Consider the following 14,880-nt stretch of genomic DNA (forward strand, 5'->3'; position numbering starts at 1 on the left):
CAATCCCATATTATAAGAAGACCAAGCAGGTATTGCAGTTGGACTCTGGTATGGTTTTATTCTTTCCCTTTCTAGTGCTCTGACCTTTAACAACAATCGGTACATAAATTGTCAGAATTTTAGTGAGAATAGGACTGATTTGCTGTGATTAAAACATTCTTAATTTTCATCAGTAATGGTACCTCAGCAATACTGTAAAGCACAGGAAAAACACGTGCTGCAAACACTCTGTGTGTGGACTGTCCCATTGCTGAATCCTGCTGGGCTACCAAAAGCCTTTAAGTGAATTAGAAACATGAACTAGTTATTTTCTTTCTTGAGAAATCTCTCCAGTCTGCAAAGAACTGCAAAGCAGTTCATGGATTCTCTCTGAAAGGTGGTATTCTGTTTGCTCTACTTTCTGGCCTTGTTGAGTAGTCTGGTTTTGGGGCTGCCTCTCAGTGATGTTTCAGCAAGGGCAAACCGACTGCCTTTAATGAGAAGAAAGTTTTTGAAAGTTACTAAAATAGTATTATGACCGAGAAGCCATAGTGTTTCTGTTGGCATTAGCGTCTCAGAAAGGAACTGTAAAATGATGGTCTTCATGCAAATGTTTTCAAGCATAAATAGTTTTCAACTTTTCCCATTTTTCGTTTACACTTTTGTTCAATGCACCCTCTCATATTTGCTCTGCTCCCCACCAAGCGCAGATTGCTGCATTGCAGTGGGAGGGAAAGTTCGAAACAAGAGAAGCATTACTTAGTCAGGTGGCTTGGCAGTGAAGGTTTCAAGTGCGCAGTGAGGAATGGCAGTGGATGTGCCAGAACCATCTATAAGGTACTTTGGGCTTCGTGAAGTTTGTGGACATTGAACCATAGTTACTTGGTTTGCAAGAGATAATGCACTGACAGACCATCTAGCAAAATCATTTATTTTTGTCTTCAGATACCTCTTATTCTAGTCCATTTTTAGACAAATGCTCAGCTATATTTTGGGAATTGTAAAAGAATGTATTGACTTTGATGTCTGTGCTTAAAATAATTTCTGAAAAGGAAAGAGCATGTTTTATCTTTGCCAAAAGTAATTTCTGAAAAGGAAAGCATGTTTTGATTTTGCCAGTCAAATGGGGAGTCAACATGTCTATCTGTAGTGTTATGAGGTGGTTGGGTTTTAAAAGTGGTGAATTTAATGAAGGCAGAAGAGACCTTGTTGTAGTATTAAAACCTCATGGGAAGTCTGCTGTCTTCTGCTTGATATCACACAATTGGTGGCAGAGACCTAAAATCATGGATGTTTGTGGACAGAGTTTGTGAATTTGCCATTTTTCAACCCAAGATATATTACATGATTTGGGATTCTGCTGTCCTGGACCCTGTGATTTCTTGGTAGGAAAAAAAAAGTAACTACTGTAAACTTCCAAGACTATTCTAGTGCCATGCATATGATAATGCCAGTGCATCTTTCATGGCAGTTTTGGCATTTACTATGCAGACAGATTTTTCAGACTGATGAAGGGAGGTCAATCATCAGCACTGTTTATCCCCGCCCCCCCCCCCCCCTTTTGTTTGATGCTGTAGTTGTAATCAACAAGCTAGGGAGACTTGCAATATGCTTATGTTCTTTACCTCAGTAGCAATATTTTGTTCAGGTAAAGCTTCCTTAGCACTGATGTCTGTTGTCAACTTTTGCATTCTGGTGTTTGGGCTGGTGCTTAGCTTTGTGGATGCTGAATATTTTTAACTTTCACTTGGTACAGTGAAAAATAATACTAGGAAAACACAATGGAACGTAACATTTTAAAATGATTGCTTGCTGGATGGAGAAAGGCCATCAGGTTTGTTATCAAGTGTTGCCCCGTGTGACCAGAATACTGTTTTCACTCAGGCAGTGAGGAGGCCACTTACTGCAGTTACCAAAGGCATACTCAAATCAGGAGACAGTAATGTACATGCTGCCATGGGCATCCATAAGCATTTTAAAGTGATACAATAAAAAGCAAACTGAATTGAAAAGGGACGTATAATTTATATCACTCAAACATACTTATTTGCTCAAGTTTGTAACAGCAGCTTTCTAAGCTCTGGAATTCATCAAATTTCTAAACTTGCAGTTTAGCTGTAACAAAATGATTACACTTGACTCACTGACACTCTGTCTCAACAAAAATGTAAATTACATCACAGTCATTAAATAAGGAAATGGCAACCCTAATGGAGTCTTAAACTTGGATGTTTAGTGTTCTGACTTCTCAGGTTCACCAATTCCCTAATATATCAAGGAAGTTTTAGTTCACTGTCGGTAATGCCAGAACTGTGATGAAGTACAAAGGATGTGATTTCCTTCTTCACAGTCACATACTTTTCTTCTAGTTTTTCCCAATTACATGTTTATTACCTACTTTTAAACTGAATTTCAGTATTTGAATATCAGAGGTACTTATTTTACTCTGCTGACTTACGAAATTTTTCTGAAACCATGTATGTTAGTGTGACTGGAGAGAAGTGCTTGGAAAGGATGTGACAGAATTATTCTAGAGTGAAAACCAAATCTTTTGTAAAAGCCAGTTGATTTTACTAACATTATCAAATGAAAACTAGAAAAAATTATGAACATGGTAAGAAATGCTTTCACTTCTCGTTATGAAGCATTTTTCATGTCCTAGCTTTTAGTATGCAATTGTAAACAACAATAAAATGGTTTTAATTTACTTGATTCAATTCTTTAAACTCTACTTCTCTGTGTAAAAATATTTTTTTAAAAAATGCATTGCCATTTTTAAATCCTGAACTCTAGAGGTACAAACCTGATCATGCAGGGTCTAATGAATCTGAACTATTTGTAGAAATATTATTACTGGAAGTTATGCAGTCAACTCAAACTATTTTCATTATTTTAGAGGTACCCAAAATACTGGGCTGACAGGGCATTTTTAACGTAGTTACTCTTTGTTTTATGCACCTAAATAGCAACGTTATAGCTACGGAGACTGCTTCTACATTACAAATATATATAATTACATATGTACATGTAAATGTACATGTAAATATATTACAAGTAAAGTAAAAAATGCTTGCAAGTCTTCAGAATGGTTCAAAAATGAAACTTAAAATATAATAGCAGTGTTTGTTGAACTGCAGAACTCTTGGTTTTCCTACATTTGGGCATATATAGATAACTTTTCTCAATGCTTTTCTGTTCTTTTGTTGGGTACGTAAGATTTTTTTCTTATTTCTGCTTCGTTGTAGTCTTCTAGTGGTAGGCAAAATATTAACAGGCGTATGATTTTTTTCATATTTAAAGAGGAAATTTCTGCTCAGTTTTCTGCTAGGTATATAGCAGACAGGCAAATGCAGCAGTTTGTACTGTAAAGTTTGGGAGCCCAAGTCAGATTTTGGGTTAAATGTTGCTAAGAATGTGTGAAGCTCAAAGCACCATTTCTGTTTGCTCTTAAGACTTGCCCCTTTCTCTCCCAGTCTTACTGATGGAGTGGGTGTAACGAGCCTTTCTATAGCCTTGCTGCTTTTATGGAAGAGCAGGCAGCAGTTTGCTGAGGGGGTGCAGAGCTGTCAAGCGATCATTTATCTTGCTTGTGCTCAGGGCTTCACCCCTCCAGAAGAAAGTACAGACTGATATCACTCTGTGAACCCACTCAACACACTAAAGCTGGTAGGCTAAATTTTAGACTTTTAAAGGGCTTTATTTAAAATGACAGTATTTGGGGCATCCAGTCTGCAGAGTATTTCCTCTACTGACTCCAACTTGATCTTTCCTCTTTGCTTTTGTCTTCTGGTTACATCCTAATTAAGTAAAATGCATCATCACACACATGCACTAGGTCCAAGTGGTAGACAGGTTTAATGTAATTCCTTTCAGCCCCATTTGGATTGATTTTTAGGCACCAAACATGCACCTATGTGTTACTCTTTTGTCTGTTGCTGGCACTGCACCAGATACTTCTTGCTGCCGGGAACGGTGGCAGCTCCTGCTGCCCACAGCAGCCTTTCGCTAGAGCAGCATAAGCCTCTTCCATGCTGGGCAGGGAAGAGAAGAGGGTAAGATATCTCCTAGGTTACCTCTTTTTATGTTAAAGAAAAGGCTTTATCTTTCGCCTTCTTAACATGTTGCAGTCTCAAATATCTTTGTCACTGGTATGTTCTGTACACGGTTGGAATTTTAGTGAATCTCAAAAGTCAGAGTTAGTCTGTCCTGAGCCCTGCTTACCTGCTTGTCTCCCAGTCTTCCTCAGTTCCTAGCTTCATACCAATAAACTGCTCTGAAGTCTTGTTTGGGATGAGTCATAAGGCAATATATCTGGCATCATTCATGTGATATCGGGCTGAGGACTTGTTCCTGCAATGCTTGTCCAGAGATGGAGCTCTAAGCCACATTCTCAATCCCAGATATCTTGGCTGTCCAGTATGATCCTATAAGCAGCATGAAAACTTTTAGAAGAATTGCAGGTTTTCTGTATTAAGAACTGCTTGACAGAGCCTTTGTCACAAAAGGTGCCCTAGAGGTTTCTCCTGAGTAAAGGGAAAACCAGAGATTTTTCTCCCAAGGGGCAATGAGGGCTGTCTTTTGAAGTAGAAATGTCAAAGCACAAGTACAAACTAGATGCATTGTGATAATAAAAATAGTATGCACCCGGTGAGCTATTTAATTGGTTATTTACATGTGCAGTAGTCTCCTAGTAGCCATTCTGCTTCATCTCTTTGTGTATATGCAGGGACAGTAGCTCTGCAGGCAAAGTAAGCATGCAGTCACTCATGAATCTTTATAAATGAGCCCTTCTAGAAAACTGTGACTAACAGGAGAGTACTATTATTTCTCTGATAGTTGCTGATGGAGTGGCAGTTGCTCACTCTTCTGTTATTAAATGTTATGATTAATAACATATCTGCCTGTTTTGTGGCACCAACAAGAAGAGACATTTACCCATGGAAAAACTGTGAATTACTGGGGCAGTTGTTTAATAATGAAATAAGATTTACAGCCTGGCTAATGCCGATTCCACTGTGTATGTGCATGTGTATATCAAATTTACTGTACTGTTGTTGACAATACTAAGGATTAGTTTTGTAGTTTGCTTTTGTTCCTTTTTCTTTTCATAAATGCATGCAGTGAGTGATGATATGAAGTAGCTCCTGACTTACTGCTCCATCACTGAAGACACCAGTGAGGGACTCATTGATTGGCATCACACTGAAACTAATGGACATTCCAGGTTCAAATGTCCATGTAGTGAGTTCCATAGCTGAATTCACAGAAGCCAACCACATCAGGAAAGCTATCAAAAGAAAAACATAAAATTGTTGATGTTGGTGAGGTTAGCTGAAGAGGACGATTAACACATGTTATTGTAGTGGAGCAAATGCAGTCTCACTGCGAATGAAGGCACTGAACTCTGTGCACATCACCTCACTCTGTATTCTAGAAAGCTTCTTGCCAGCCTCTTAATTCCTGCCTTGTTTCTTTGACACAGCACTGACATTTTAGTGGAAACAGAAATAGTGGCAGTAACTTTTTGGAGGAGCAGAGAAGGGTGCTTGAGATTTACATAGTACAAAGAGAGACTGGATATTTGCATGGAAATCTGTTGAGTATCAGTAGGTTACGGGAAACCAAATCCAACTCAGAAAGACCTTGAGCTGAAAATTATTAAGGGCTCAGCAAGCCATAGAAGGAAGAATTGTATCTGCTTGCCTTATTGTCTTCCCTAAACATCTCCTAATAGCCACTGCTGGAGATAGGATATTGGACTAAACAGATTTTTGATCTGACCAACTATGGCCATTCCAATGCTTTACAAAAAGACGAATAATAGAGGGTGTGAAATCACCTTTATACCTACATTAGTAGAACCTCTTCTCTTTATCATAATATGAAAGGAAATAGAGAAGATGAATAGAAATAGTTGATTTTGGCTGACTTTTAAGTTATCTATTGAACTTGTGCTTGAAACATGACTTGTGATGTAAATGAAGCATAACCGAATACATAACTGTGACAAATTGGTATTAAACAGTCCTTGTGAAAAATGGTGGGAGTGAAGTGTGACCTCGCGTTTTTATCAGTTAATTTAGAAAGTCTCTATAATTATTTCATACTACAGAATTTTCTGTGAGTCAGCACCCTGCACCACTTTTTGTCTGATGCATGGTGTTCCTCTCCCAAAACTGCCTGCCGTCAGTTGCTGCCAGTAGAGCATTTTTTTCAATAGTTCCTGTTAGGAAGGTTTGCTAGCATTCCTTGGGTTTGTGGAGTTACAGAAGGAATGTAACTTAGTTTTAAATGTTTGCTTATGTAGCAAATATTATTTTCATTAAAGTTGTGTTTTAACATAGAAAAGATAAAACACTTGCATGACTGAAGCCAAAGGTTAAAAAAGAACAGCACAGTAACTAAAGTGTCTGGAGTCTATCGGTCTTTGGTCTGCAGTGCTGTCTTTTGCAAGTGATCCTGTTCAAATGAAACAGAATCCTAAGGGTGTAAGGCAGTGTTTAGCAAGGTCTGGGCTGGTGATGTCCAGCCCAAAGAGATTAAAGCAACCTTCATCGTACAGGACTTTGGCAGATGATCTTTAAGAGTGGTTTTTATGACAGTCTGCACTTCCACAGCCAGAAACTTCGGTCTCACTCATCCCACTCATCTCATTCACATCCCATCTCCTCCTTTTAGAAAGTGCAGTTACCCACCTTACAGTAACTGCTGCTCTCAGAGATGCTGTGTTGACAGGTAACCCACTCAAAGTGTTCGTTTAACCTGGGTGCATACTACTTTGGAGTCTGCAGGCATCAGTGTTCTGTTTGGGCTGCATATGTGGCCCTCTCTGCTCTCTGCTTCATAAAGCAGGAAGTGGCCCCAACGATCGCCTAGTTTACTTAGTGTGATTAATTGGACTCATTATCACCAGGAATGGTTTTGACTTGTCGAATGCCCCCATGTAGTCAGAATATCTCAAAAGAGCCAAAGGTGCTATGAGGTTAATTGCCTTTCCCACATTTTTTTTTCTTCTAAATTCTAGTTAAAGTAGGCTATCTGCCTTGTTTCATGGCAAAAAAGGGGAGCTGTGTTAGAGCTGCTTTGGTGTCACGGGGCTCTTGCTTCATGCTTAGTGTTGGTGGAGGATTCCTTAGCTCCCTGACCCATCACCATGTTGTCTTCTCAGCAGATCTGAGCTTCCGTGTGGCTGTGTGGTTGCACGGGTGTGCCACACTACTACTGTTATTGCTGAAGGCCAACACTATGGATTACTGACTACTAAAATATGCAGTAAGTTTCAGGTAGCTGAAATCTCAGCTATATAAACTATTTAAGCATACTCTAAGTATTAATTGAATTCCTGCCTGGGAATTAATTTGAGAGAGGGAGAGGATTTATTGAGAGATCTGTCTTCATGTGGAATGGCTTGTTGACTTCTTCCCAACTTTCCGGCAAGGAATATGAAAAGTCTGTTTGATTTATAGTATGAAATTGATTGCTAAGAGTAGTGCAAGAGATCCTTTAAAACATCTGGAAATTTTTCTCTCAAGGAGACAAGTGAGATTTATATATATGTACCCAGGTTTGAGATTCACAGTACTTCAATGACACTTAAATCAGAGTTCAGATCTTAAATTTGTGCTCTCAGAAAAAATGGTGTTTGAAGGACTTGTTATTCCATCCAGATTTGCTGCATACTTCAACTTGCTTTCCTTTGAAAAAACGCTCTTACTGAGAATGGTGTTGAGCATTTGACATATCTGGTCTGAAGAGTTCTCTCTGGGTGGAAGAACTGTATTTTAACCTGTAACAGAAGAATCTTGAATCCTAACAGTGTATGTTGTTTGCCCATTCATAAACCTAGGCATTACTTGGTAGGAGAACACAATTCTATAAATTAAGATCTGGTTTTCTGCTCTAAATCAGAGTGCCCTTAAACTATCAACTGCTACAGAAATCACCTTGCAGAATCCAAGGTGTTAAATACAAAGAAACTGGGTTTTGGCAGAAGTTTAGACCATGGTAATGCAAATGTTTGTGGCAGTTAATTGAAATGAAGGATGCAACAGTTTTGAGAATCAAAACTCATATTCAGAGCATCTGTTTACTTGGGCTTTCTTTGGCATTGTCTATTCCACTATTTCCAAGTTTTCTTCAAAAGCAGGGGGAGAAGCTAACGCAGTGGTGGCTGCAACAAGCCTGGAAAGTTTTCTCTCAGGAGCCTGGACTTCTCAGTTGTGCAGAAACAAAGCTAGTGCCACTTTGTGTCTAGCTGACCTCAAGGGGATGTAGAAGCTCTAATGCAATGGGATGAATAATAAGAAACTAACTTGAAGTAGGAAAATTACTGCGGTTCTTGTTTTAAGAATTATCCCTAACACTGAGAGTACTTGGACTGAAGGTGTCCAGAGGGTGTTGGTCAGAGCAGAGGATCAGCGTGGAGCTCTGTCAAGGTGGGAGAAGGAGATCTCGACATCAGGAGGTTTAAGAAGTACTCGTCCATGATTGAGAAGTCCATGCCTAAGCCTGGACAGTACTCCTTGCTTCAGGAAAGCGGCTACTGCCCAGTCCAAAGACACCTTCCCTCTGCTCTTCAAGTCTTTCTCTGACGGGTGGTGGTCTTTAATCCCTGAGGCAGGATCTGTGCGTAGGTGAGGCACCAGCTGGCAGTTTTCCAGAAGTGAAACACATAACACATTTTGCAGTCAGACTCTCCCTTTTCAGGCTTAAGTAACAAAACCAGTTGTAGTTGTGCTTCCAGTCTTCCAGCATCCTGGGATACGGGCTTGATAAGTGCACAGTTTCTAGAGACGTGTCCTGCCCAGAGCAAACCGCAGCGTTTGATGAGGCTATCATATGCTGTCATGGCTGATGCCTGCGGATAGCTGCGGCCCTGGGAGGCTGAAGGCGTGAGTTGGTCACACCTCCTGCCCCCCGGAGAGGCAGCTGCCACCAGGGAGGGTGGTCCAAGGAACAGGTCTCCAGGAAACCACCTTGCCCCTTGGCAGCTGTGAGGGCCTGCAGTCTCTGCGGGCTCAGGAGCTGGGGGTGGCTCATCCCAGCAGCCGTGAGCAGGGCTGGCACATGTTGGGGCAGTGGCTGCCCATGTCCAAGGGTGAACGTGCCTTTCCTCTCCTGGGCCGGACCCTCCTGCCTTTTTCCCCAAAGCAGTTAATCCTGATATGGTCTGTGATTCTGATACCTCAGAAATTCTTGCTTTAGAGTAGTCTTACTCTTGGCAAAAATAGACCAGCTGCCCAGGGATGGTAACATCTGTAAGGAACTACTAGCACTAAACCACTGGATTTTTTTCTTGATTTCGTTTATGGCAGCACATATGTATATTTACTTGGCAAAAGTGTGATTTATAGCCATTGTAGCCATTCTCCTGAACGTCCTGACTAGACAATAGCTCCCATCTCTAACAAGCAAGGTTAAATGACTGTAAAAGCAGGTATTTGACTTTATGGTAGAAACCGAGTTTCAAGTAACTGAGCTTTTGCTAAGTAAAGACAAAAATAATGTAAATACTATATTATTGTTTCAAAGTACTGTGATGCTTGACCACGTTTACTCAGCACAGGAATTTTTCAACGGTTGTGTTTTAGAAAAAATATGAAAAATGTGGTTGGTTTTCTTTCTTCTGTATTGTAACATTCTCACACATGTGTAAGTTTTAGCTGTCAAACATTAATCATACAGGGAAAAAAAAAAAAAAAAAAGTATTGTTACTCATGATTACAAGGGAAAACTAATAGCCTTGTTTTGGACTTGGTTGTTCCTGAATCTGGCTCTAGGCATAGCTCTCTTCCTACTCCACCATTCCCATTTAGCCATCTATGTCCTAGTAGTGACTGCTCTGCACTGCATGGCCCAGAACCTTCAAGTGCAGGTGCACAGAAGTTTCCTAGGGATCAGAGTTGTGTGCTGCAGAGTAGGCAGTACCCCCAGCTTTTAGGTGGGTCTCTGCATCCTCTTGTTACTCACTTGTTTCTCTCTGTACTCCAACAGCAGGGAATTTTCTGAGCCATTCAAAGGGAGGAGCATCCCTCAGTCAGTGACCAATTCAGTAATTGATTTAATTAATTTGAAACTGTCACTTGTTAAACTGATAATCAAGGAGCCAATTACCTGTTAACAGTACTAAATACAAATCGGCAGTAACCAAAGTGCTTCTCTGTTAAACAAAGAAATCTGAATTTCTTTCTGATATCTCAGCTTTTAAAATTAGTTGTAAATATGGCTATTTTCTTTAAAAAAAGCAAAGACCCAATATTAGTATGCCATTTTCTAGTTCAGAATAATAAAATTGCGTATTTATTTCTGAAACTGCATTTAGAATTTTAACCTTTTTAGTGTGTTATGGCCTGTAAGACCTAAGTCTCAGGGCATGATAGAAAGTTTATTAAGGATAAATCATGCTCACCCTCTTCATTTACAGAGCTGAAATCCTCAAGCAGTCCTAGGTTTTTAAATTAGAACATTTCCATTCCTGTGTTGCAAGTCGGGTTGGTGTACACATTTAAAAGTCTTATTCTAGGAATATTATGCATTTTATTGTGTATGCATTTATATTTGTAGAAGGTAATTTAAAAGTGGTCCATACCAAAACATAGCTTTATTTTTTATTGCTGCCATTAATTATAGAGCATTTTGTAAACCAAAAAAGTGTTCCTTAAATAAAAGCATTTTAATTAAGTTTTTTTAAATTATGTATTTGCATTATACTAGATTTATTTTTACAGGTTTACAAAACAAAGCAATTTAGAAAAATATGTTCAGAATGTGTGCCCAGTCCTGTATACTTCATGACATGACAGTGTTGGATGTGTACAGCGAGCAAGCCACTGATGTAGGATGGCTTGTCAATGGCTCTCTGAGTACTTAATTGAATTAGATCATTACCCATTTATACAATACTTTATTCGCTTTTAAAATTATGTTCTGAGGGCACTGAATAGTTGTTTTTTACTGTATTAATGATGGAGAGTCAACAATATGATTAATCATGTTGTTTCAAGCATGAGTATTGCTAAGCCCATCCTTTAAAGATAATGTGTCTGATACTTATTTTTTTTTCATTCCATGTATATATAAATGTGTTTGTTTCTTTTCCATGCAAGTTGTTTAGAAGAGCATGAGAGCAGATGGTATATTAAGGTACTAATACATTAAGGTCCATCTCATCCCGTATCTCCAATTTCAATCTGTATGTGTTCCTGGCTGCTAACTCCCTGGTTTTGTTTCCAGCTGCTTCTTCCCACTGTCTGTGATAAGCATAGGCTTGTAGAGCCCTAGGCAGGTGTTTGCACCATTAGCAAAACCATATAAGTTGCCAGCAAAAAGGTGCTTTAGAGAGCAAGAAGTAAGGCCAAATTCTGCTGCCATTTGGTCCATTGAAGGATGAATTGTTCTACTAGATAATCTTTTGGCACCCAGGCTGTTCAGAATTAAAGGACTGAGTAGTAGCACAGGTTGCAATTTCCAGTGCTGACAAACACAGTATACACAAGCCCATAAGCATGTGAAGACACAGATTAATCATACATTTCAGCTGTAAAATCTTAGGGGTAGCAGCAACACATCCAGAGTTTTCAGATGTAACTTTCAGGTTGATGATTTAATCCTTTATTGAACAGTATTTCTAAATATAGTATGACACACAATGAATGAGCAAAGGGATTGAGCACCCGAACGAAATGAAGAGAGGATCTTTCTTTTTGGAGTCAGCTTTTCCAGTATAATCTCTACTGCCAGCAGTGAATACATCAGATGTATTTACATCGTATCTGTGCAAGAGGGTGTTTATGGATATGACATATGCTGCTCTGCACCCTTAAAACCTGAGAAGTAGATTCTCTCTCAGTACCATGTGCATCTCTGTTGATTTCAGAAATATGCAATACTGCAATAACGAGTATGGTACAAGAATCTAAATAGATACATAGACATATGGACAGGCAGATGGATTAAGGCAGACTTTGTCACTTTGTCCCTAAAAATCCTTTGTGATACTTATCTTTTGTGTACACAGTGACACTAAGGTGTCAGCCCAGATAATTTCCCTTAACTTAGTAATATTTTATGGATTTACATAAAGTTTTTACTTGAAAACATGGAGGAGTGTGTGTGCACATTTTGCAGAAATGTACTGGTGCTAGTAATATAAACAATTTTCATTCTATTTTGAAAACATTTTGAAGGTATAAATTATGTTTGAACTGGACAGAGATGATGATGTGGCATGTGACTGAAAATATATATTTTTTAATAGATGATTCAGCCGCAGAGAGTTTTAATGGCAATGAGACCGTGGGACACAGTTCCAATGCTTCAGGGGGAACACACTGCAGGGAGATGGCAGAAACCAACAGTAATGGCAAAACAAATCTGGAGCAGGATGAGCAGCCTCTGAACCTGAGTGACAGTCCCCTCTCTGCTCAGCTGACTTCAGAATACAGACTAGATGATCACAGCAGTAATGGAAAGAACAAATACAAGACTCTCCTAATATCTGATCTCAAGATGGAACGGGAGGCAAGAGAAAATGGAAGCAAGGTAAGATGCTTCCACATGCTCCAGATATGAAGTGTGTAGCTTAGAAAAGGAAAAGATTTATGAGGCCAAACCGAAGGTTATTCCCCTTAATGCAATGTGCCTAATGTTTGTCACATCATTACTCAAATGCTATACATAGATTTGTATGCTCTGTTATACATATACGATGCATACGTACATTAAGTGTATGTGGATGTACATGGGTGAATACATATATATAGGCGTATATATTGTGCTGACACACTGAAAAAAAACAGTGCAGTTCTCCATCAGGCATGAATTTTATCAGCCCATTTATTGAGAACTGTCTACATTACCCATTTGAAAAAAAATAAGTATATTTAAATATGTATATAATGTGATACATATATATGTATACATACTGAGATACATATATCTATGTATATTTATAGATGACCATCTCGTTACATGTATTACATATCTGTAGAATGAATCTGTATGAATGCCAAGTGTGTATGCCCAAGCCGATTACTACATGTGAATTCTCAGCATCTGAAAGGAGCTGGTTTGCTTCCTTCCTGATTGTTTGTGTTATGCAGGCACCTAACCTGAATTAAAAATGACAAGTTTGCTTTAAGAAGCTGTAAATCTGTAATCCCCTGAGGGCTTTTCTCTGTGGTTTCCATCATGTGGGTAAGGAGAAGCAAGGGTGGCTATATTGTATATGAAGATGGATCCTATAGATCAGGTATACTAACTTTCTAGGAGGGTGTTGAGGGAATACTGTAGGGAGGGTGAAGAAATGTCCTTTATCATAGAATTTAGCCATTTATCTTATTGGTGACAAGTTCCTGGTTTTTATCTGATAACTCCCAACCGGATTGCCACTTTTACAGCAGCAATAATAGGATGTGAGTACTGGATCCAAGTACTATTAATGCTAGTCACCAGCTTTCAGTAGCCCACCACAAAATTACCTGACAACACAGATATATTTTGAATGGCCACATTTTTTGCACAGCTTTGCAATAGGAGTGATAGGGAAAATTGCTTTTTCTAGGTATATCCAGAAAGGGATTGTACATGACTGATGTCTAGAGAACAGCATTTATTGATGTTAAAGTTTTAACTCCCGTCTTCATTGCCTGTGGAGTAAAAAAAACCAACAAAAACCCCTTGAAATTTATTTTAACTCATGTATCTGGTTTTGGTGGGTAGAAGAAAGCTCTCAAGACCAAATGGGAGATCGCTAGTCTTTTTTGGCCGTTCCAGTTTAGCAAGTCATGTATCCCAAAACCTTCTCCATAAAATCTTTATGAAAAACTGTTTATCTGCATTGAATATTTTTGTTTTGACAAACTTTCGTTTCATTGAAAATGTTCTGAAGATCTCTAGTCTCTGAGTGCATGCATACTGCAGTGCTGGATTCACTCAGTACTTTGTTGCACAGTGAGTCGCTAACTCTCTAATACGAAATGGTATCTTCATTTGCTTCAGGGCACATTGTTCCAGTGAACCTTTTATAAGCCAGTCACCCAAATATTGATAGACACACAGGCTCTTTTGCCTAAGGTACACTTCAGTTACTGCCATTACTCTTGCAAATCAGGAATAAGCTTGGTGAAGAAATGGAACAGTTTTACTGTGGAACTCATTTATAGCTAGGACAAGAACATTAGTCTGGTGTTACATTTCTAATTTTAACCAGTTCCAACTCAGATGCAAAAAAAAAAAAAAAAGTATCAAAAAGTGTTAAAAATCTGTTTGTAATGAACTGAGATGACAGTCAAAGCCATCTTATTGTTATTCTACAAATTTTAAGAGGCCTGAATCATCCCCCACATCGATACATTCTTTCATCACTCACTGTCATCCTACCCACTCTATACTGCAAACAATATGCAGATTTGTCTCCCTTTTTTGTACTAGTGAAACTCATTTTGATGTTTACAGTTCATTTAAGTATATGATTTATTAGGTATACAGTAAAGATTATTAAATATGGAGTGCAGATTTCAGGAAGAACACACTACTGAGACAAAAAATTGTCACAAGGTTTTTAAGCTGAGTGTAGAGTAAAATAACGTTTTTGTGGCCAATTTCATATTTTACAGATTAATTCTACTCTTACTTTTTACATTTAAAAAAAGTTACAGAGTATTTTTAGAAGGAACAAAAAACATCAGTGTATTAGAATAGAATGGGACTGTACAGCATCTCAGTGTTTCATATGCATATATATACACTCATATAAATCATTACTACTGCTTTACCTTAAGTGGTATCTTACATGCTAAAGAGTCAGATAATGTTTTACAAGCCCTAAACCTGATCAAGGAGATCCTCTTGCCTTCCCATGGTGATTCAGGTTACTGGGCCCTTCCAGAAGAGTGTTCTGGC

The 14,880-nt window shown here is 38.8% G+C and overlaps 1 protein-coding gene across 4 annotated transcripts in view; it reads left to right on the top strand.

Moving 5' to 3' along the window:
- Positions 1-14,880, top strand: part of NOL4 (nucleolar protein 4) — a 201,491-nt gene that overhangs the window by 103,551 nt on the left and 83,060 nt on the right. For all 4 annotated transcript variants that reach the window (XM_027792460.2, XM_027792462.2, XM_027792461.2 and 1 more), the window contains exon 6: positions 12,236-12,519. In XM_027792460.2, the coding sequence (XP_027648261.1) occupies positions 12,236-12,519 (284 nt within the window). The remainder of the gene's footprint in view (positions 1-12,235; positions 12,520-14,880) is intronic.

Source organism: Falco peregrinus, chromosome 3 (genome assembly GCF_023634155.1).
Source record: "Falco peregrinus isolate bFalPer1 chromosome 3, bFalPer1.pri, whole genome shotgun sequence".
Classification (NCBI taxonomy): Eukaryota; Metazoa; Chordata; class Aves; order Falconiformes; family Falconidae; genus Falco; species Falco peregrinus.